This window comes from Pantherophis guttatus, chromosome 6, assembly GCF_059756535.1.
Source record: "Pantherophis guttatus breed Tessera chromosome 6, ASM5975653v1, whole genome shotgun sequence".
Classification (NCBI taxonomy): Eukaryota; Metazoa; Chordata; class Lepidosauria; order Squamata; family Colubridae; genus Pantherophis; species Pantherophis guttatus.
Window position 1 is genome coordinate 47,191,071 of NC_142068.1, and position 21,972 is coordinate 47,213,042.

The 21,972-nt window shown below is 39.9% G+C and overlaps 1 protein-coding gene across 5 annotated transcripts in view; it reads right to left on the minus strand.

Annotated features, from left to right (window-relative positions):
* Positions 1-1,322: 1,322 nt before the first annotated feature.
* SEMA4G (semaphorin 4G) overlaps positions 1,323-21,972 on the minus strand; it is a 102,995-nt gene continuing 82,345 nt past the window's right edge. For all 5 annotated transcript variants that reach the window (XM_034439953.3, XM_034439954.3, XM_034439952.3 and 2 more), the window contains 10 exons: positions 19,040-19,133; positions 16,790-16,903; positions 16,323-16,489; positions 15,970-16,139; positions 12,358-12,502; positions 11,667-11,889; positions 10,700-10,815; positions 5,431-5,585; positions 3,147-3,208; positions 1,323-2,450 (listed from right to left, as the gene is read on the minus strand). In XM_034439953.3, the coding sequence (XP_034295844.1) occupies positions 1,603-2,450; positions 3,147-3,208; positions 5,431-5,585; positions 10,700-10,815; positions 11,667-11,889; positions 12,358-12,502; positions 15,970-16,139; positions 16,323-16,489; positions 16,790-16,903; positions 19,040-19,133 (2,094 nt within the window). In that variant the 3' untranslated portion in view covers positions 1,323-1,602. The remainder of the gene's footprint in view (positions 2,451-3,146; positions 3,209-5,430; positions 5,586-10,699; positions 10,816-11,666; positions 11,890-12,357; positions 12,503-15,969; positions 16,140-16,322; positions 16,490-16,789; positions 16,904-19,039; positions 19,134-21,972) is intronic.

The following is a 21,972-nucleotide window of genomic DNA, read 5'->3' on the forward strand; positions in this document are numbered from 1 at the left end:
AAGTCTTTCACATCCCTCTAGATGTGTTGGAATACAACCTCATGTTTATAGCAAGTACAGGGAATGGTTTCTTGAGGCTTACAGCCATCACATTTAGAGCATACCATGTTGCGATGTCTTAGGAATTCAAGGTGGCTGGAATATTGTGAAGATCCTTTGCTGTAGCACTTGTTGATATTTATTTCTTTGGTGAACATTCTACTGCAGTTCTAATTCATTGTCCTGTTGAGAATGAGATGGGTGGTACCTAAATGCGATCCATGAATAAAAATGTTTCATCTTTTGTCAGTCTGGTGTAATTTTTTTTTATCATTTTACTGATGAGGATTTTGTAAACCACTTTGAGTCTCCATCAAGCAGAGCATCATATTAACCCAATGGGGTAAATAAAATAAACTTCAGCTCTAAATAAGGCATAAGCAGCTTTGTCTAATTTGCTTTGGCAAATGTCAACTCTTTCTCTCACTATACTAAATCCAATCGAGAAAATATTCTCTCTAGTAGATTTTAGAAAAGATACGGCCTAATACCAAGATCTAAACATCTATTCTTGCACCACATTAAATTTAAAATTTACACATTTTTCTATGCATGAGATCTATTGTCAGAGAAAAAGAAACACAAAACTTTGAAGAAAACAGAAGAGAGTTCATATAGATAAGTAAACAAGTACTGTAATCCAAATTTATCCAGGTAGCTCTGAGACAAATGATTGTTCATTTTTGACCTTTTACCCTGTCCCAGCAGGTGGCATTCAAAACTTGTAAGGTACCTTTAATAAACATAAAGTTTGTTTTAATGTACTTCATGGCCATTAGAATGTAAATGCCAGGTTTGTCCCTAGCTGCTATTGGCTGGGAGCACCCTACAGCCCCCTAGACGTAGCTGAATTACCACACTCAGTACCTCTCTCCTGGCCTTGTTGGCTAGTCTACTGAGAGGAAGATCAGAGATGACCTATCCATTCACTATGCTGACATAGTTAATAACTATGAATATAAACTGTATGTAAAATAGAGAACAACAATAATGCTTGAAGTTATTCATGGTAAATCATGTTTAAGGAGGATTCATCTATCACCATTCATGATCGCAATTCACCTTAAAAACAATTTAAGTGCAATTTTCACATTAAAAAAAAAGAAATACATAAAGGTAATTTGACTGTAAATTGTGGTTTAGAGGGTTTTATCAAAATTTAGCTACCAACTTCTTGAAATCATAATTAAGCCTTTGTTTCTTCCTTAAGACCCTTGGCTGGCAGGATTCAGAGATGCCTCATGATGGAAGGAAGTAGGAGACAACCAGACAAACCCAACACATCTCTGTGGCCCCCGTTTATTGATCAGCCTTTTATATAAATATAATTCCCATTTAAACAGATTTCTTTGTTTACAGCAATTGAAAAACAAAACAATCAACAGCAGCAACAACAAAAAAGACAACAGTAAGATAAAAGAAATGAGTGCGGAGTCTCTGGCGGCTCCGGAGGCCCACTCCGGAGGTAGTTGCTGAGTCCTAACACTGGTTCTTTTGGCCTGAGGAGGCAGAATTGTGCAGTGGCAAGAGAGAATAGTTCAGCACATGGACTCTCTCTCCCCCTTACACAGAGCTCTCATCCAGTTTTTCTACCAACTGGGTGTGTTTCCGCTTCTCCAGAATTTTGCTCAGCTCCTCAGTGAAAGAGTTGTACAGCGGTGAAGTACATGGCTCCTCATTCTGTCGCAGGAGCATGTAGCTGTTGCCATTCATTTTGCGTAGCATGTTGGGCAATGTTGAAATGCCATTGGTGAACTCAGCAGGGAGAGGGGGAGGGGGAGGGGGGAGGGCCAGAGGTGTCACTTTGGGTGACAGTGACAAGGTAGTGGCTTCTCCGGGGATGATCTGAAGGCAGCCATCTGGATAGGTGCTCAGCTCCTCTTCATCCTGCCTTCCTTTGCTCAGGCAATTTGAAGAAACAGTCTGCAGTTCTACACTTGATGGTTGGGGACCCCCCAGCTGATATTTGCCTCTACGCCTCTGCAAGCAGCAGACATAGAAAAGCACAATCATGAGCACGAAGCATAATCCACTCAGCACTGTAATGATCACAATGTAGATAAAGTTCACATTCCCATCATCATCTCTGGCCAAATGCCAAGATGGGAGGGTTGGAGTTCCGGGCGACTGTGGCCCCAGTTCTTTGGGCAGCACAGTTAGAGTATAGGTGGCTAGCAAGGTCTGCAGGCCATTCTCCTCAGCGTAGCATTGGTATTCCCCACTGTATTCAAGCTGTGTGTCTGTCACCAACAATCCATCTACGCCTAAGCGGAAGTGTCCTTGCCCATCCTCTGCAAACACTTTGGTGCCGTTCACCATCCAAGTCGCCCGTGCCAAGTTGGATGTCTGTTCACAAGGCAAGAGCACATCACCACCATGCAGCACTGTCCGGTTCTTCTGCACAAACACAGCTGTAAGAGACACAATAACAGACAAGAACTCTCTCATTATCCAACATCTGTTGTAATAATTCAGGGTCAGCACACAGTGTCACTTTAATAGTAGGGAAGAGGGGTTTGGGACTCTCAGTCTGAAAGAGGTAAGATGCCAAGTGCTCAGGTTGAGAATGAAAACTTCAAAACTCTGAAAATGTGGTTTAAAAACAAATTAACCAAATTAACTTTTTTAGGAAAGAAAAGACAATCTGGGAACAGAATTTGCAGAGATCCACATATTTAAACTCAGGTCAGGAATTATCACAACTGCTTCATCCAAAAGCTCTTTCCAATGGCTGTGTTCTTCTATGCCCATGAGGCTAAGCTACTTGCCATTTCTATCTTCTTCTATCCCATCACTGAACTTGCTTTCAGGAAATTATTTTTGAAAGCAGAACAAACTCATAAAGCTAAGAATTATATGCAGATTGCCTTAATATGAGCTACAATTTGTGCATGGATAATTGGGTACTTATTTTATTATTGCATACAAATTTATACTGGTTATATTTGGTTTCCTAGGAACACTACGTCTACAAAAGGAGAAGAAAAGGAATCTGCTCCTCTTTCTGTCCAAAAGAATTAGGAAGCAGTTTATCTCTTCTGCGTAATCATTCTTTCAACTACTAAGAAGGAGAGGGGACCAAGGAGGGAAGGGACTGACAAACTTACCCTGCACAGAATCATTCCAGCAGCCCATGTTGCCATGCAGCACATCCTGAATCAACAGAGATCTGGTAAAAATAAGCAGGACTCTGATCAGTTAGGAAACACAGCAGCAAGAAGATTCTTAATCTCTGCAATATTCAACAAACTTCACATGAAATTTCTTTGGCTGTATGCAGATTCTTTAATACATACTTATATAAATACTCGTTTGCTCAGCACTTCAACATGCACAATAAGAAAAACTGTACTTCTTACCAACATTTCTTATTTCATCTCAGAATGTAATGTGCAGTCACTCTACAGAGACCTAAATACTCAGACAGCACATAATAACAGCATAAAATAAAAAACTCTTCCGAGCTTAGATGAAGCTAAGCTTTTGTACACGAGATACTGATTCTCAGGAATGCATTATCTGGGGACACCTAAACTGATCCTAAACTTTCACAGTGTTTTTTTATACAGTAATGGATAAGACATATTTATTTAAAGAAATAAAGATATTTATATAAATCTGTTTAATTATGTTTCATGAGTAGCTGCCTTGCATTTTTGAGCTGTTAATTTTTGGAAGCTTTTAATATGCTTGTACATAGTAATAGAAATATACTCTATAGCTGAGATTGGGTTGGTATGCTCTAGGTTCCACTGATTAAACAATGCCTCTTATCAGAGTCCAGAAGAGTACCTTTATGTAGTAACACTCTCTAGAATGAGGTTCTTCCCAGTGGTGAAATGTAAAATTTGTTACTACCGGTTCTGTGGCCGTTGCTTGGTGGTGGTGGGGGTAATATGACTGAGTGGGCGTGGCCAACTTTTTTTTTTTTTTACTTTTAAAACCATTTTTTTCTACAACCTCTTCGGCTGAAGAGATTGTAAAAAAAGTGCTTTTAAAGCCTCTGACGATCCCAGCTGACTTGACTGATCGGGAGAGGCTTTCTTTTTTTTTTTTAGCCTCTGACGATCCCAGCTGAGCCGCACAATCATCAGAGGCTTTTTTTAAAAAAAAAAAACTTTTAAAAGCATTTTTTCGGCGAAAGAGGTTGTAGAAAAAATGCTTTTAAAAATTAAAAAAAAGCCTCTGATGATTACGCGGCTCAGCTGAGCAATGGGGGTGGGGAGCAGGGATTTTTGCTACTGGTTCTCCGAACCACCCACCTCCATCGCTACCGGATCGGGCAATCCGGTCTGAACCGGGAGCATTTCACCCCTGGTTCTCACACACACACACACACACACACACCAAATTCAAACAACTTCCATCTTATTGGTATTTCAAAGCAGCTTGAAGGCCTGGTCTTTTGCCCAGTTCTTTGGAGAAGACAACTAATGCTCCTTTCTGTTCCCCTTGGGTTTGTTTTCTTTGGTCACAGTGTGATCAACCATAGAAATAAATATACTTTTACTTTTTTTCAACTATGTCCTTTACTGTTGTTGCTTGAAAGTTACAACTGGCTCTCAATATGAGCCAAATTTTAACAAACACCAAAGCAAGAGAATCCTACTGGATGTCCTCTTTTGAATGAAATGGACAGAGAACGCATACTTCAGATCTAATGTGACTCTACTGATCTAATAAATAGGACGTTTACAGAAGCTGCAGCAGATCCTCAAAAAATAATCTGATCTCAGTTAGAGACAGGAATCCTGAAGCTATATTTTCTTCTTCACAATCATAATTGTTGTGGCCTGCTGGTGGCCAGAGGAACTGGCAGCAGAGTCAGACAGTGAGGAGGTTGGGGAGGAACATGGGCCAATCCTGGGGGCTGGGGAAAGCTCGGACGAGGGCTCTGCTTCGGAGGCAGAGAGGGAGATAGACAGCAGTGAGGCAGAGAAACAGCTGGAGCCCATTCCCAGTGTGCGCATGTGCAGAGCTGCCAGAAGACAAGAACAACTCAGAAAGCAGGGTCGACTTGGGAGTAAAGCCACACCTTGGAGATAATTGGCCCCTCCCATAGGAAACAAAAGAGGAGCGAATGGAGAGGGGGCTTTTGCAGGAAACAATTCATTTGTTCAGTAGTTTCAAGAGTGGAAAGTTGTGTTCATGACTGTAAGAGACTCTGTGCCAAGTTTTGCCTTACTTTGCGTTTGGAAACAAGTTACATGGCAGCTTGCCAAATGAGTTAAGATGTGTTGATAAATATTCCTTTGAAAAACTGTTTGGACAAACCTTGCTGACTGTGAACGAAAGTAATTCACAGTCGTGTAAATAAAAGAGGTTTTACTGGGACCAATTCCTGCGTCCTGCTTTTTAAGGGAGCCTAGGTCAGAACAATTATTTTCATACCTGTCCAGAATATCAGCTACTTCTCGGCAGCTCTTGCCATCCCAGGCACAATATGGATCTCGGGCCAGGATACAACTGAAGCAGGAGATGTATTGTGAACAAGTAGACAGTGGTAACTGCAAGACGCCACTCTGTGCCCCAACGTATACGTACCTCTGCAAAAAAAGGATGCTTAGTACCAATCCCACATACTATTTTTGATGAATGTATCTGTCATGGTTTTCCCATCCCTACCCTAAGGGAAGGTATTGATTTTGCCAAATCACAGATAAATGGCAGCTTAAGGTGTGGCATTCCAAGGCCTGGCTTAAGACATGGAAGAGGGGAAATGTTAAAACATGGTCAGGACTCTTTACCACTGAAACTTCCACCGACACTCACTAGGATAACACAGAGAGGGCTTCCTGATGGAGCTTCTGTCATGCCAGAATCATTCACAAAAATGTATAAGGGGTTCGGATAACGCAACTGACTCTTTTCCTCCCAGTGCCCCAGCCTGTTTTTATTTCCACAAAACATTTTTAAAATATTTAATGTTTAATTAGTTCAATTAAAGAACCAGCAGCTGTTTTTTTTTTCACCAGCTTGGTTAAGGTAACACTTGTTTAAGTTTCAATGAGCTAGTTCAATAACCAGATTAAGCATGTGAATGGAAATCAACAGTTGCCCAAACATTTTTTGTTCCTTTACTAGAACTGCAATCTGGAAGCACCCTTAATGCCCTGACCACTTCTTCTTCCCATCTAGGTAGATATAGAGATATAGAATAGAGATAGATAGCCATTATTAGGTGATGGCAAGTAAAAGAAAACAAAGTGTGACCCTGTTTCCACAATACAAAGAGTCCAGTTAGTCACTGACTTTAATAATAATAATAATAATAATAATAATAATAATAATAATAATAATAATAATAATAATAATAATATTTCTATACCGCCCTTCTCCCGAAGGACTCAGGGCGTGTACAGCCAATTTAAAAACACAAGACACAACAATGATTAAAAATTAAAATAATTAAATAGATTTGGCCGGTTTAAAACCCCAAAAATTTAAAATACCCCAATTTAAAATTATTATATTGATAGCCCGGCCTGGTGGAACAACAGGGTCTTCAGTGCGCAGCAAAACACCCGGAGGTCGGAGATCTTACGTATTTCTGGGGGCAGTTCATTCCACAGGGCTGGGGCTCCCACAGAGAAGGCCCTCCCCCTGGGTGTCACCAGCCGACATAACTTGGCTGATGGCACCCTGAGGAGACCCTCTCTGTGGGAGCGGATTGGTCGGTGGGAGGCTATTGGTGGCAGAAGACGGTCTCGAAGGTACCCGGGTCCTATGTTAGATCTTTCTTACTAGATCTTTCCTATATTAGATCTTTCTTACTGGTGCTTTTGGAAATAGTGATGCTATTTGAACTAAAAGTATCTATTTGGTGAATACAAAATACCTGCCAGGAATTAATCAGTTTCCATCAGTCCTTGCACCCGGAGAATTCTAGCATAGCTTTACTATCTAACATGTCCTTCCCATCAGTCATGCAGAAGGCACTAGGTATAATTGGGTTGCTGCAATTTATCACTGTCTGAGATATATTATTATGTGCTGCCAGGCCTTGGCAGTGGCACTATAATGGAGAGGCTTGCTTTTTCAGCCACTCTTTCCTCTTCAGATCATGTCCCTGGAGAACCAGGGAAGTAAAACCGGGCAACTAACTTTTTTTTATATCCCCATGGTACAGCTGGGTGGAATTTGTTTATGCAAGTTTTGGGTGGTTTGGTGGTATATTTACCTCCCCTCCCTTAGTTCAATCAGTCAACTGACCCTTCTTTGTTGTTTCCATAACAAACATCCATGAATCTAGTTAAACATGTGGAAGCAAAACCAATGACTGTTTACATTACACATAAGGCACAAACTAGGCAAGCACTTTTTGTCTTAGTATATGATACAAAGTCAGCCTCTATGGATATTGTGTCATGTGAACCCATGCAATATGGGTTAATGAAATAAATTAAGGTTATTCTTGTGTAGGTGTGCTATATGAACAAATGTCATGAACATTATTTACCAATAGTTGGTAAAATGATTCTGCCTCGGATCTCTCTAACTACTTTATCCTTCTTTCATCAACAGAATACTTCTATCTCAGAATAATATTTTGTGTTTCTGCTGGGGAGGATTATGATCCCCAAAAAAGGACACTCTTTGTTGTCTTGGCTGCAACATCAGAGTTTTCCACCAGATGGAAGCAATGAAACAGAACACAATGCTGGCATTATCCATGCAGCCATTTATTTCACATTTATTTATTACTAGCTGGACGCCCGTGCTTCACAACGAAACTATGTGCTCGGGCTTGATAAATTTGACACTTGCACCTGAAACTTAATGTAGAATGTGTAACTCCGTAGCATCAGAGTGTGTTAATATAATGAAACTGGCAGTTGGAACAGAGGGGGAGGGGGAATGTCCCAGGCCGCAGCAACCATCGGTATTCATCTGGCTAGCATCCTGTCAGTGTGTGAGAGAGTTGAGGGCTGTTTGGAAACTCAAACAGTATTTGCTGTGTGAGCAAGAAGGAGACAGGAAGGAGGCTGGGTGTGGCTTAGCTCAACTGTTCTGTAGTAAAGCTGCTTGCTGCTGTGAAAGTAAAACTGAAAGTGAAACTCCTCTGCTTGTGTTTTGCATTTGGAACAGATTTCTTTTGAGGTGGGGAGGGGGACTGGAACTCCTTAGCATCAGAGCGTGTTAATAATAATATAGGAAATACTAATGCTCTGATTGTCATTTCGAAAAATCCTTTCTTAGCACCTAGAAGCCAAGAGGAACATATGTGGCAAATTTCAAGTTTGTAGGCTTTAAGGTTCTGGAGATTTTGTGATTAATGTGTGAGTGGTTTCACTTTTATATATATAATTTAGTCAACATGAACCAAGACTATTATTCTATCAACTCTCTACTATCCTAGTATGAAGAAGTAGGTCTCCAATATCAATATCATACTTGGGCTGAAAAACTCCAAATGAACACTAGATGATAGCAAAGACATAAAGAAAATTCTGTTTCTTTGCTGCCATCTAATTTCCCCTGGATTTTTGTAGTCTAGCTACGTTATGCTTATAAAACTAATAACTTAAGTTTTAACACAGCCTATCCCATATCCTCCAGATGTGTTGTATGCCAACACTTCATACCCATGCTGAATGAAGATGAAGAGTAATCCAGTTCATGGAGAGAGAACCAGAATGAAGAAGGCTATTATACAGATTAAACATTATTCCCTCCTGCAGCTTCTCGCATTTGGCCATAAATCAATTGTAGCATTTAGAACAGGGATGGGAAATCATGGCCCTTTTATGGCTAGCTCAGTAATTCTGGGAGTTGAAGTCCACAAGTCATAGAAGGGCCATAGTTTCCCTCTCCTGATCTAGATTAAACTTGGGATAAAGCTAAAACAGAGTCAGCACTTTTTTGTCTGATAGGAACAGAGAAATTCAACCGGAGAAATGCTAATGTATTGACTTCCTAACTAAAACTCGCATCCTGGACATAAACTGTTTCAACTCCTACCCTCAAAACGACGCTATAAAACAACTGCACATCAGAACAACTAGACACAAGAACCGTTTTTCCCCGAATGCCATCACTCTGCTAAACAAATAATTCTCTCAACACTGTCAAACTATTTACTAAGTCTGCACTACTATTAATCTTGTCATCATTCCTATCACCCATCTCCTTCCGCTTATGACTGTATGACTGTAACCTTGTTGCTGGTATCCTTACGATTTATATTGACTGTTTCCTAATATGATTTGATTGCTTATTTGTACCCTATGACTATCATTAAGTGTTGTACCTTATGATTCTTGACGAATGTATCTTTTCTTTTATGTACACTGAGAGCGTATGCACCAAGACAAATTCCTTGTGTGTCCAATCACACTTGGCCAATAAAGGAGCCTGGTGGCGCAGCAGACTAAAGCAGACTGTTATTAACACCAGCTGCCTACAATTACTGCAAGTTCAAATCTAACCAGGCTCAAGGTTGACTCAGCCTTCCATCCTTTCTAAGGTAGGCAAAATGAGGACCCAGATTGTGGGGGTAATAAACTGACTTTGTATAAATATACAAAAGTATGAAGGTTATTGCTTAACACATTGTAAGCCGCCCTGAGTCTCTGGAGAAGGGCAGCATATAAATCAAATTTTTTTTTAAAAAAAGAATTCTATTCTGTTCTAATACTCCTGTGTTGACCTCCTTTCCAACAGTTATTAAAGCATCTAATGAAAAATGTCAAGTAAAAAAAAAACAACAGAGCCAGGCTTGAAAGATTTAGGGGACATTTAGAACCTCGGAAAGAAACCATGCAAAGTGGGAAGCAAATATCCTCACAAAGGAACTAGAATAGCAAGCTCCAAACAATTGTCAAAGGACAGCCATATGATTAGTCCTTGGACAAGTGGTAGTTACTACACTGGGTGGACCAAATAGCTAACAGAAAGGACAAATAAATAGCATCAAGGCAATTTTTTTTTACCTAGGAGCGGTACCACCACTAGTAAAACCTTCATCCACAACATGTTTCCACTACTGTAGTTGTATTTTTATTCTTTTATTTTATGGAAGGCAAGGCTTGAGGACAGCCTACCTTTGTTTCAAATTACAACATTATGTTTTAATGCTAGTGGCAGACAGAAACTAAATCTGGATGCTGGGTGATTGGTTTTTATTTCTCAGTTGTATAATGATAACAACAAAACTGGGTTTTTTTCACGCCTGAATTACATGAGAGAAATAAAGGAAGTTCAAGGTTACCATGAGTGGACTACTGCTGGAAAGAATTCAGTTAAGAAGCTGAAAATAAACTATAAAAGTCTAAAATATTCATCCTTTTTAAAATTCAGTACATTTTGCTCTAGGGTCTAATTAGTGGGTCTTGGAATTCATTTAATAATGAAAAGCAAGCTAAAAATAAATTAAAAGAGAAATAAAATAAAGCGAGTTAGAAAATCATTCTTAAAAATAACCGGTAAAATATCTCTATCAGTTATTTTATCTTCCAGCCTGTTGTGGACATGGAGACCAGCTAAAGAGAAACTAGGCAAAAGTTGGTGATTAATTCATATTGTCTTGGTTTGATTCTTAAATTTGGATACAACTATTCAAATTAGTTTATTTTTGTATTGCATGTCTTTTCACTGGGAGAAGTGTAATTTAAAGAGCTGTATTTAATGGTATTGGGGGCAGGTGTACAACTGTTTATACCTGTTGCTTGGAAATGACGATGTTCTCGACAGGTTGGGGGTTCTTGAAGACCTGCATCTCCTCTGTGATATGGACCGTGGAGCCAATGACAACAGCCTTGTGAATCCATCCATTACCTATTCAGAGGTAGTTAATTTTTTAATGGAGCAACAAGAAGAATTAACTTTACAAACTCATTATTAAGACCCTGTTGTAGGATGTGGTTTTATCCTGATCCTGATTAGGAAATGAGGTATCTATCCAATTCCATATTGAAATGGAGCAAACATACACTTTAATAATGTAGATCTAGTCTGTGTTGCAGGGTGGAATTCCTAAATCTGCGTCATCAGAATATCTTAGCACTGAAATTCTAAGAATTGAAGACTTCTGGAGGAAATCAGATTTCAAGTGGTCATTTATAACAACCACTACAAATCAAAGATTTGCCTGGTCCACCCATTCCGACTACTGAGAATTATATTTCTGATTTAAGAGCATTCTAAATACTACCCAGAACTGTGTGTCCATGATGTCACCTACCCCTTTCTAGAACAAAATTCCCATTCTTCTTTATGGGTTAAATCTGTGTCTCTTTTTAATCTAGAACTATTAAGTTGAAAACACGGGGAAGGAGCAGGAGAAATTGGAAACAAAAAAAGGGCGAATTCTTTGTTTGCAGGGAAGGGATGGATGGGCTTCCTCCAAAAGCAACGCAGAGGGAGGTAATCTATAAAGTGCTATACGGAAAAATACAGCACTGGTATGTCAAGTCAACCATAACTGAATGATATTGAGATAGCTTAGTTTTAGGGAAGCCAAGTTCTGTGTTATAAAGAAGATAGAGGTTTGGAAAATTTATAAGAATAAAGAAAATTATGATTAGTCTTTCTTGCATATAGTTAAGAAAGGAGCTAACAACTGAAAGTCTCTTGAGTTGTTAGAGTGCACGCAAACATACATGCATGATGAATTTAACTTCAATTACCTGTTCCCAAAAAGAGGATGTCATACATATGCCCATCCAGGGCTTGTACTCTGTCTACTGCAACTTGGGTGTAGACCACATTTTTCTTTATTAGCAGAGGGACTCTATCTGTAGGTTTCACCTCATCATACATCAGTGGATGAAGCTTGATAAAATCCAGCACACCGTTGGGCAGATCCTGGGAGGAGTTGTAACCTCTTTTGCGAGCACGATTGGTAATGCACTGCAGAGAGGAAACTGTTATAATTGGCCCCACCAGATCAAAAGCTTAATATTCCTTTCTTTAACTTGGTTCCTTCCAGTTATGTTTTAGTCCACTTCTCATCATTATCAATTATAAATGTTGGCAGCATAATCCAAACCAACCAGAGGAATTAAGTTTTCAAAGGTTACATAAAGAGCTAAAGCATACAAATTAAAGCCTTCTGACGGACTTGGATGCCTTCAAACTGCAGCAAAGATTTAAATGTATTCCCATATAACTTCCCCATATACTCAGCCTACCCTTTTTGATCATTTATTTACAGTTTTAAAAAAAGGCATAACTCCTCTGTAAAGTATCACAGAGAGTTCCCATATCTACAGTATTTCACCCTAGATCTTTGGATCGCTTATGACAAGGGAGTACATGTAACTCCTGTAGAGTTCATCTGATAAACATGAAGATGAGATACAGATGAATATAACTCACTGATCCTGGCCGTGGCTCTGGTACATCCCCGGTGTACTGGGACCACTTGCGGGAGGAGTCTTGGTATTCCATGTATGCCCCTTCAAAAGCTGCTCGCACCTCTGAAATGTTGTATCGGCAAACAGCAGACACCTCTATGCTCCTCCTGGAAAATATAGGAAAATGGTGGGAAAACCTAAATTTCAAGGATCACAAACCAAGAGAAGGTAACTTCTGTGAAGGATTACATTCCCTTAGGACTGACATGCAATCTTTCTGCAGTCAAACAATTGGTCGTCTTCATTTTTATATTTGTTCGGCTTCCAAGAAATTGTCATCAGCATGGCAGCAAGATACAAAGATTCACTGGGGTTTAGAGGCAACTTGTCTGGCAGAGGATGTCAGTAATCTGAAAATTTATCAATAGCACCAAACACAATCAGGCAACTGACAGGGTCTAAAAATATCAACAAGATTTTGTTACTACACTATTGATGCCACTAAAACTCCCAGAGTGTTTTTCATATAGGTTGCCTTTTCACAATAGGCCAAATCACGCTGTACTTAACAATATTTAATAATCCAATGGACTTTCATACAACATGCTGAACTATATAAATAGTGGTTTACAAATCACAGAGCATGTTTAATCTATATTAGTTGTTGCTTTGATCATACCCAGCTACAATGTTGCTATTTTAACATCTTATAACTCATAACAACATTGTCAGATTCTTTATGCTGTATCCCATCATTGTTGCTAACCTGCCAGGAAGTACTTCATCACAGGGTCTCTGAAGCTTGCCATTGGTCTTGGTATGCTATCTTGATCTTATGAATGTCTGGTTTTAGAACACAGATTGTACGCCAAGTTCTTTAAGTGTACCATTCTTTGGAGTTGGCTCAGTCTCTTTCACGTAGCTAGCCTTTTCACTTAATAACTGAATTTGATGACTTCCTGTCATAATCTAGGACATTATAAAGAATCTGAAGTTTTGACATTCCTTATCATGCTCTGAAGAACAAAGCCACCATTTCTTCATATTTGTGCTTATCAATTATTTGCTGCCACTTCCTGGGTCAAAAAAAAATGGAACACATAGAGAAGTGGCAGTGAATCTACTAGGCCGTGGGTTGAATACAGCCCATTAGTCTTCCTTAAGGCCTAACTCTCATAAAAGACAAGGGAACAGGGAAGGTGCAGTATAAGAGGATGGTGAAACCTTGGAATCTTAACACAGAAGTATCAGGCTAAGGACTCATTTCACCCAGCTATCTGTATCACACAATTATGGAAGTAGCAAGTAATCACTAAGATTAATTGCCACCGGTAGCCCCCCCTCCCCAAATTGTCTTGTCTCCTTTAAAAAAATTTCTAGATTCCTTGGGCCATCCTGATACCTAACAACAAATTCCACAATTCAACTATACTGATCCATGGGAGGGAAAACAGTTGAAGATGCACAAGATTGATCTGATTTATTTTTGAAGATAAAAGTAAGTCTTATACATTTGAAAGGATTGCACAAAAAACATCTTGTACATTCCAAATGCTTCTTTGAAATCAATGGCATGGGCCGATTATTAATAAATACATTTGATATGCAGTCCTTTCACAATGGGGATGTAGCTTCATGGGTGGCATTTGCTATAAATGCAGACTTCAAAGCTGACAAATATTACAAAAGCACAAAGGTGCTAATTAACTGAGGAGAACTTGTAAAAATTCACAGTATCATTAAGAGAAACATGCAAAAAGCTGGCCTTGGCTTAGTTCAAAAATAAGAAGAAAAAGAAACATGCAACTGTTGTTGTAGTACAGCCCATATGGTAAACTACAGACTTTGTCCCCAGTTGCACCAAAGGGATCTTGCCAAAATATTGGTGTGATTTTTCCTTCCAATCACTACTGCCTTCTGCATTAATCTATACCACAGCTAGTCACCCAGAAGAATTTCTTTCATAAAACACCCACAGCAATTCTGGCTGGTTGTTGTACCAATTACAAACCAAAACATTTATAAGGACAGATGACTGTACTGGTAATAACAACCAAGAAGTCTTTTGTGTTTCTCTATCCACTCACAGCTGTTAATGGAATGAGGATTGTTTTTACTTAAAGAATCTGCCTGTCTTGGCCACTATAAAATGCCTAGAATAGTGATGGTTAACCTTTTCGGCACCGAGTGCTGAAACTGGAGTGCGCACAAAGACCAGCTGGCCGGCGTGCATGTGTGTGCTGGACCCCGTTAGTGATGGCGCGCATGCCCACAGAGAGGGCTCTGTGTGCCATAGGTTCGCCATCACGGGCCTAGGGTGACCAGTGCTAGAAGAAGAAGGGTCCTGCTGCATCAGTGTTTAAGAAAAAAAGGTTCAAGAAGTATCTGAAGGCAAGAGGAGTTAGCTCAAGAGCTCCTGAAAAGATTAGGAATTCAATTTTTCCCCTATCAACATCAGATGATTTTCTCAGTGGTTTAATGTGTTTGTGAATACAACATACACTATCTAGAATTCTTTCAAAAGTGGGTTGAGTCTGTATCTGTTGGCTTGGAACTTAGGCTGAACTAATTTATACCAGGTGTGCAAATATTTCCTAAAACATTCAGGCATATATTATCAATTTCTCTTGCATGAGGACTTCTCTACATTATTCGCTATATGGTAAAGGATACAAGTTCTCCAGCACAACAGGTAGATTAAACTTGACCCAATACTCAGAGTCCCATGGCATTTCCTGTCGGGTTTCTGTACTGTTCCCTAAACACTCCTAAGCATTCTGCTTGCCCTTTGGTAAAGTTGATGGATCACATCATTCGAAGTGTCGTTTATGACACATTCCAACACCTCTTTCTTGTACAATTATCTCAGAGGTAACCAATATAGCACATGTGAGCACCAGTAGTGGGTTTCAATTTTGGCCGCTGCTGGTTTGCTTGTGGGCATGGGCGCGTTTGCGCAAGTGATGCTTCTGCGCATGCACAGAGACGTCCGGGTGAGTGGGCAGAGCCTCCTGCCGCCGCTACCAGTTCGGCTGATCCGGGACGAACCGGTAGCAACTGACCACTGGTGAGCACCCCTGTGCCTTCACATACCTCCTTTGGTGTCTAACAGCTTTCCTCTTCCACTGTCCTTAAGACAGAATGTTTTAATTAAAAATGAGTATGTCAAAAACTGATATGGTGCAGAGCAAAGCATATTTTTTTTCAACATAAAGGTACACTGGATGGTTAAAAACCAGAAGTCTGTAGGCAACTTTTCAAATTAACAACATGTATTAAAAGGCTTAAGCTTCTGTGAACAACTGATCTTTTCAACAGATATATTGAGTGGCTATAGGGGTGTAGGGTTAAAACTGAAATGAGACTGAGGGGGGAGAAAGAATAAAGGAAGACAAAGAGGTTATGCAGATATGCAGAGAAATTACATGTAAGACAGATTACAAGAGCCTTACCAATTAACAACTGTAAAGATGGTTTTAGGATATTCTCTTCAGATAAAATGCCATGAACCCTAACAATAAGTTCATTGTTCTGCATCTCCCATGTTCTCAACATTCCAAATTTTCCCCAACCTTATAAATTATCTGGTCCCAAAACTATACAGAATTCAACAGTATAAAAATGCTTGGCTCACCATTGGGCCGATAAGATGAATGTTGCATAGAAGACAGTGCTGGTCCAGTTACCACCATCCAGACTGGCAACATCTTTCAGTACTTCATAGTAAGGGATGTAGCAGACCAGCCTTGCTTTCATGAAGGATGTCCATTTTCTCTGGAGAATCTTCTTGCCACCCAGATCATTCTGGAACAAAAGAAGAGAGCCAGGTTAAATAAATCCTTTCCTCACCTTAATGTTTTTGACCAAATTATGGGGATGACTCAGAGGTGTCCATAGCCTTTATTTCATTTGCATAGTAGCCTGAACCAACCCTCCAAATGCCTTCATTAGTGCAAGTGTATATTCACAACAGACCATTTATTTTACCTTACACACTCGAGCTACTCGAGCTACTCTGGGCACCTGGGTCTTCTCGAATATTGATGTGCTCTCCTCTCCAGCACGTTCAGTGAAGAAATAGTAGATTTTGTCATCATCTCCCACAGAGCTCCTTGTGCTCTCCCTGACCAACACAGAAGCCACAAATTCTGCATCTGCAAGAGAAAGAGAAAGAGAAAGGGAAAGGTTAGCACGGTCTTAGAAAAGTATCTAAGGCTGCTGCTGCTTACACAGGGCAGGTCAACAGTCATGAGCCTTGAGTCTTTCAAGGAAGTGAGGCAGTTCATACCTTGAATTTTCCAGAAGACAGCTCAAGTGGCTGGCTGTCATTTTCTGGGGAACAGAAGTAGGCTACAATTCAGACATACAAAGGCTGACCCACGTAAATGCAAGATTGCTTTTACTATCTAGGAGGGTGAGGAACAAAAGACCTGAGCTATGGCTGTAGGACCTACCATTCAGCCAATGCAAGGGGGATTCCTCAGTCCTCAGAACCCGCTGGTGCCGGTTGCGTCGGATGTCTGGTAGGCTGCGGAATTCATAGCGTGTTGCTGTATATAAACCGCCATCTGGGAAACAAATGCAGCAAAAGCAATAAGGACATGTTGATCCTAATAGATTTGTTTATTACAGTATATTATCTACCTTCTTTTTTATATATATATAAGCGCTCCTCTATTTCTTCCAGATCTGTTAGAACCACTGCAGTGTGCCAAGGACATGGCAGTTTTAATATGGTTAGACATAGAAGGATTTTTCAAGAAATAACCCAAGCTTGACTCACCCATGACATTTCTATAATAAACAAACAAGCATGAAAATATATTTATAGATTGCCTCCCTCCAAGCAAGTTTGATTGGTTTACAAATTATTAAGAACATTTAAAAACAGAGGAACAACAATCAATCCCCCTCCTCCCCAAGAATAAAGGTAGCATAAATGACAAAACTGGGAACACTCTTTAAAAAGGGGATTCAATCACCCTCACCAAAGAGGGGAGGTGTTTATCTGACTCCCCGCCTGAGGTGGGCACTGAATGGACAGCTGGGCTTTGTTTTCTGATACCAGCAGCTGCATCAAACCACATTTTATTTTTTTTTATTTTTGTCAAGGATGTATTAGATAACAGGTACTGTATAAGTATAAACATAATTATGAATACATGAAATGGATACGAATAAAAGGAATCATTAGGACAGGGACCGTAGGCACACTGGTGCGCTTAATGCATGCCCCTTAAAGACCTCTTAGGAATGGGGTGAGGTCAACAGTAGACAGTTTAAGGGTAAAGTTTTGGGGGTTTGGGGAAGAAACCAGAGAGTCAGGTAGTGCATTCCAGGCATTAATAACTCTGTTACTGAAGTCGTATTTTCTGTAATCAAGTTTGGTGCATTTTACCATAAGTTTGTATCTATTGTGTGCTTGTGTATTGTTGTGGTTGAAGCTGAAGTATTCATTGACAGGTAGGACATTGTGGCAGATAATTTTATATACTATGCTTAGGTCAGACTGAAGACGGTGAAGTTCTAAGTTGTCTAAGCCCGAAATTTTAAGTCTGGTGGCATAAGGTATTCTGTTGTGAGCAGAGGAGTGGAGGACGTGAAATAACGCTGGACTTGTGAAATAACGCTGGACTCATTTGATTGTATTAACGTCCAATTTGCAGTGCAGGTTCCAGACAGATGAGCTGTATTCAAGAATTGGTCTAGCAAAAGTTTTGTATGCCCTAGTTTGCAGTTTGAAATTACCGGAGAAGAAGCTACGCAAGATTAGGTTAATGCCTTTTTGGCAATGCTGTTACAGTGAGCTCTGGTATTTAGATCGTTTGAGATGAGTACTTCAAGGTCCTTGACAGAGTGAGGGTCATCTACTAGGTCGTATCTGCCCAGCTTGTATTTTGTGTTTTGATTTTTTTTGCCAATGTGTAAGACAGAGCATTTGATGGTTGAGATTGCCAATTGTTTGACCATTCTGACAGATAGTCAAGGTCTTTTTGTAGGGTAGCATTGTTGGTGGTGTTGAATAGTTTTACATCATCAGCGAAGAGAATGCAGCTGCTTATAATATGATTGCAAAGGTCATTTATGTAAAGTATAAAGAGTGTGGGTCGTAAAATGCTTCCTTGGTGGACACCGCTGTTAACAGGTGCAAGGTTTGATAGGGCATTCCCTATTTTGACTACTTGTTATCTGTTTGATAGGAATGCAGTTATCTACTTATGCAGGGATCCGGAAATGCCATAAGATTTTAGTTTTAGAAGTAGTTGTCATGTACTACTGAATCAAAGGCTTTACAGAACTCTATATAAATTGTGTCTATTGCTTCACCCTGGTCGAATTGTGAAGTCCATATGTTTTTGTAGTGTAAGAGTTGCAGATTGCAGGACAAACATCAGTGGAGGTTTTCAAGAAGAGACTGGACAGCCATTTGTCTGGAAAGGTATAGGACCTCCTGCTTGAGCAGGGGTCGGACTAGAAAAGTTCCAAGATTCCTTCAAATGTTATTATTCTGTTTATGCTTTGCATCACAAGACTAAGTGCAGGGGACAGAGATACATTAGACCCTCAAGCAATCACTGGTGATGCATTCCTTTGAAGCTCCATGCAGACACTCCACAGACATTTCAGAGAGGAATTTCTCACTCTGCCCATTCTGAATTCAAGTTGCAGCATGGGAAAGGGTTGGTGAGAATGGAACTACATACCCACAATGAGGCCTGTATAGCCATGAGAAGGATCATAAGGGCATTTTTCTTTCCCTTCCTCAAAGTGAGAGGGTAACACGAATTTGTTGGTATCCTGCAGAAGATGAACAGAAGACACAAATCATTCTTAAGACACAAAACTCTGCCTTGGAGCTTCATTATCCCACTGTGGAAGCAAATACAGCACTTCATGTTCTGGGAGCAAGATAGAAGACAGGAAGGGATTCCTTCTAATCAATTGTATGCTCACTCTCCTAAAAAGCTGCAAGGTGCCCTTTGGAACAAAGACTCCCATTCTTCCACATACTCATTGCCCTTTTACAATACCCATACTTCCAGTTAATCATAATCAATGTGGGTAGCTCACTATCTTTCTGGTAGGCTAAAAAGATCAGCATTTTCCAGAACTGAGATTACTTTTCTCTCTGCAGAACATGTGCATGGTGGCAGTTTGGTTAGTACATACAATTGTGGTTTAGCACAGAACTGCAGTACCTGAGGTCCCTGGCCTGCAAGTGCTCCTCCCCCAAAAGCTTGGATACAACTTCACCCAAGTAAATGACCTTCAACAGTTTGGATTCTGGCAGTATATCAAGGTGAGAAATCAACAAATAATAAATATTGCTTCAAATCACAAGACTAAGGCTATTGCTTAGCGCATTGTAAGCCGCCCTGAGTCTCCGGAGAAGGGTGGCATATAAATCAAATTTTTTTAAAAAAATGTTTATTTGTTGGATTTTTATCCTACCAATTCAATGTGGCAAACATACATAATACTCCTTCTTCCTACTATTTCCCCAATAACAACCTTGTGCAGTAGGTTAGGCTGAGAGAGCCAGTTAATGTGACACAACAGAGAAATCATGTTATATACAATAAGAATATAATGAATAGAATAGAATAGAATAGAATAGAATAGAATAGAATAGAATAGAATAGAATAGAATAGAATAGAATAGAATAGAACAGAATAACAGAGTTGGAAGGGACCTTGGAGGTCTTCTAGTCCAATCCCCTGATTAGGCAGGAAACCCTACATCACTTCAGACAAATGGTTATCCAATCTCTTCTTAAAAACTTCCAGCACTGAAACATTCACAACTTCTGGAAGCAAGTTGCTCCACTGATTAATTGTTCTGTCAGGAAATTTCTCCTTAGTTCTAGGTTGCTTCTCTCCTTGATTAGTTTCCACCCATTGCTTCTTGTCCTACCCTCAGGTGCGTTGGAGAATAGCTTGACTTCCTCTTCTTTGCGGCATCCCCTGAGATATTGGAGCACTGCTATCATGTCTCCCCTAGTCCTTCTTTTCATTAAACTAGACATACCCAGTTCCAGCAACCATTCTTTATATGTTTTAGCCTCCAGTCCTCCTATTGATTATATTTAATTTTGATTAAATGTTAATGAAACAAAAGCTTACTTTAGATCTGGTTCTATCTTTTGGAGTATGTCCTCCCTCCACCCCAGGATGCCACACAAAGGTTCTTGGCCGTGAAATGGTTGCATAATAAGTTTACCATAATAGGTGAATCCAGTGTAATTTCTACTGGTCAATAAATATATTTTTCCTGCTTCCATTAACATTTTTCACAAGAGGCAGATACTTTCACCCCCAGTTTTTCCACATATTTATTTATCAAATGTATATCCTGCCACAATCACAAAAAAGACGCTCAGTAGTTCACAATAACAAAAGTATAATATCAGAAACAAATAAATTGCAATGACTTAAATTTTCCAGGATAATGTAGCAGATCAGACTCCAAAAGCCCTCTGGAAAATTTTGTCTTTAGCTTTTTCCAGAAGGCAGGTAACTGGAAAGTGAATCTCCAATGGCAAGATATTCTAGAGGGGCAACCCCCAATGCTCCCAAGGTTTGGTCTGACTCTAGTGGGGAGATGCAGTCCTACAAGTAGCCAAGCTGTGAATTGCTTTACTGGTTAAAAACTGCATTTTAAATTGCAACCAGAAAAAATAAAATAAAATAGAAAGCCGGTCCAGAATTTGCAGAATGAGTTTAATATGCACTTAGTGGCAAGTACCCATGAGCAGTTTGCACCAAGCATGGATTCAGGATTTTTTTTTTAAGGGCGGCCCCATGTAGAGTATCTTGCAGTAGTCTAATCAGATGGTAAGCGTCCTGTCCTAAATAAGATTCCACCCACATATCCAGCAGGAGCCATGAACCCAGGAGGATCCTCAAATTATGGATCTGCTCCTTTATTCCTCTCTCCTGCCCAACCCAATATCAAAATTGTTTTTAAAAGTAATGGCAGTTGAATCAATTACAAAAATATAATTGGAAATTGAATGATTGCCTATTTCCTAGTCCAGGGGTTTAGAATCATCATGCTGATTTTGAGGAAAAACACTGATGTCCTCCCTTTGAACCAGATGGCTGGCCTCAATTAGCATTAAGCATTAACTAATCAGCATTAGCTACTTGGCCTGAGGACGAGCCACACTCGGTATATGTGGAATGAAAGTGACCTAGCTCTGATGCAGAGCACCAAATGCCTATACCACTCTCAATATATCCAAATCTTATGTTGTGGCAGATTTACTATTTTATCTTGACCTACTGACTTAACATACTTTACACCAAACTACTGAATGACATTCTTTTACCATGACTGATAACAGCATGGAATAATCAACCACTATTTTAAAATAAAACACTGTAAAGCAGAAAAACACAGTCCAAAGACAGAGACAGAGAGACAGAGAGACAGAGAGAGAGAGAGAGAGAGAGAGAGAGACAGAGAGAGAGACAGAGAGAGAGAGAGAGAGAGAGAGAGAGAGAGAGAGAGAGAGAGAGAGAGAGAGAGAGAGAGAGAGAGAGAGAGAGAGCGCTCTCCGGTCCAAAAAAGACTGTCCCTTTAGTTCTAAAGTAACAATTTAAACCAGAGGTCTTCAAACTTGGCAGCATAGCT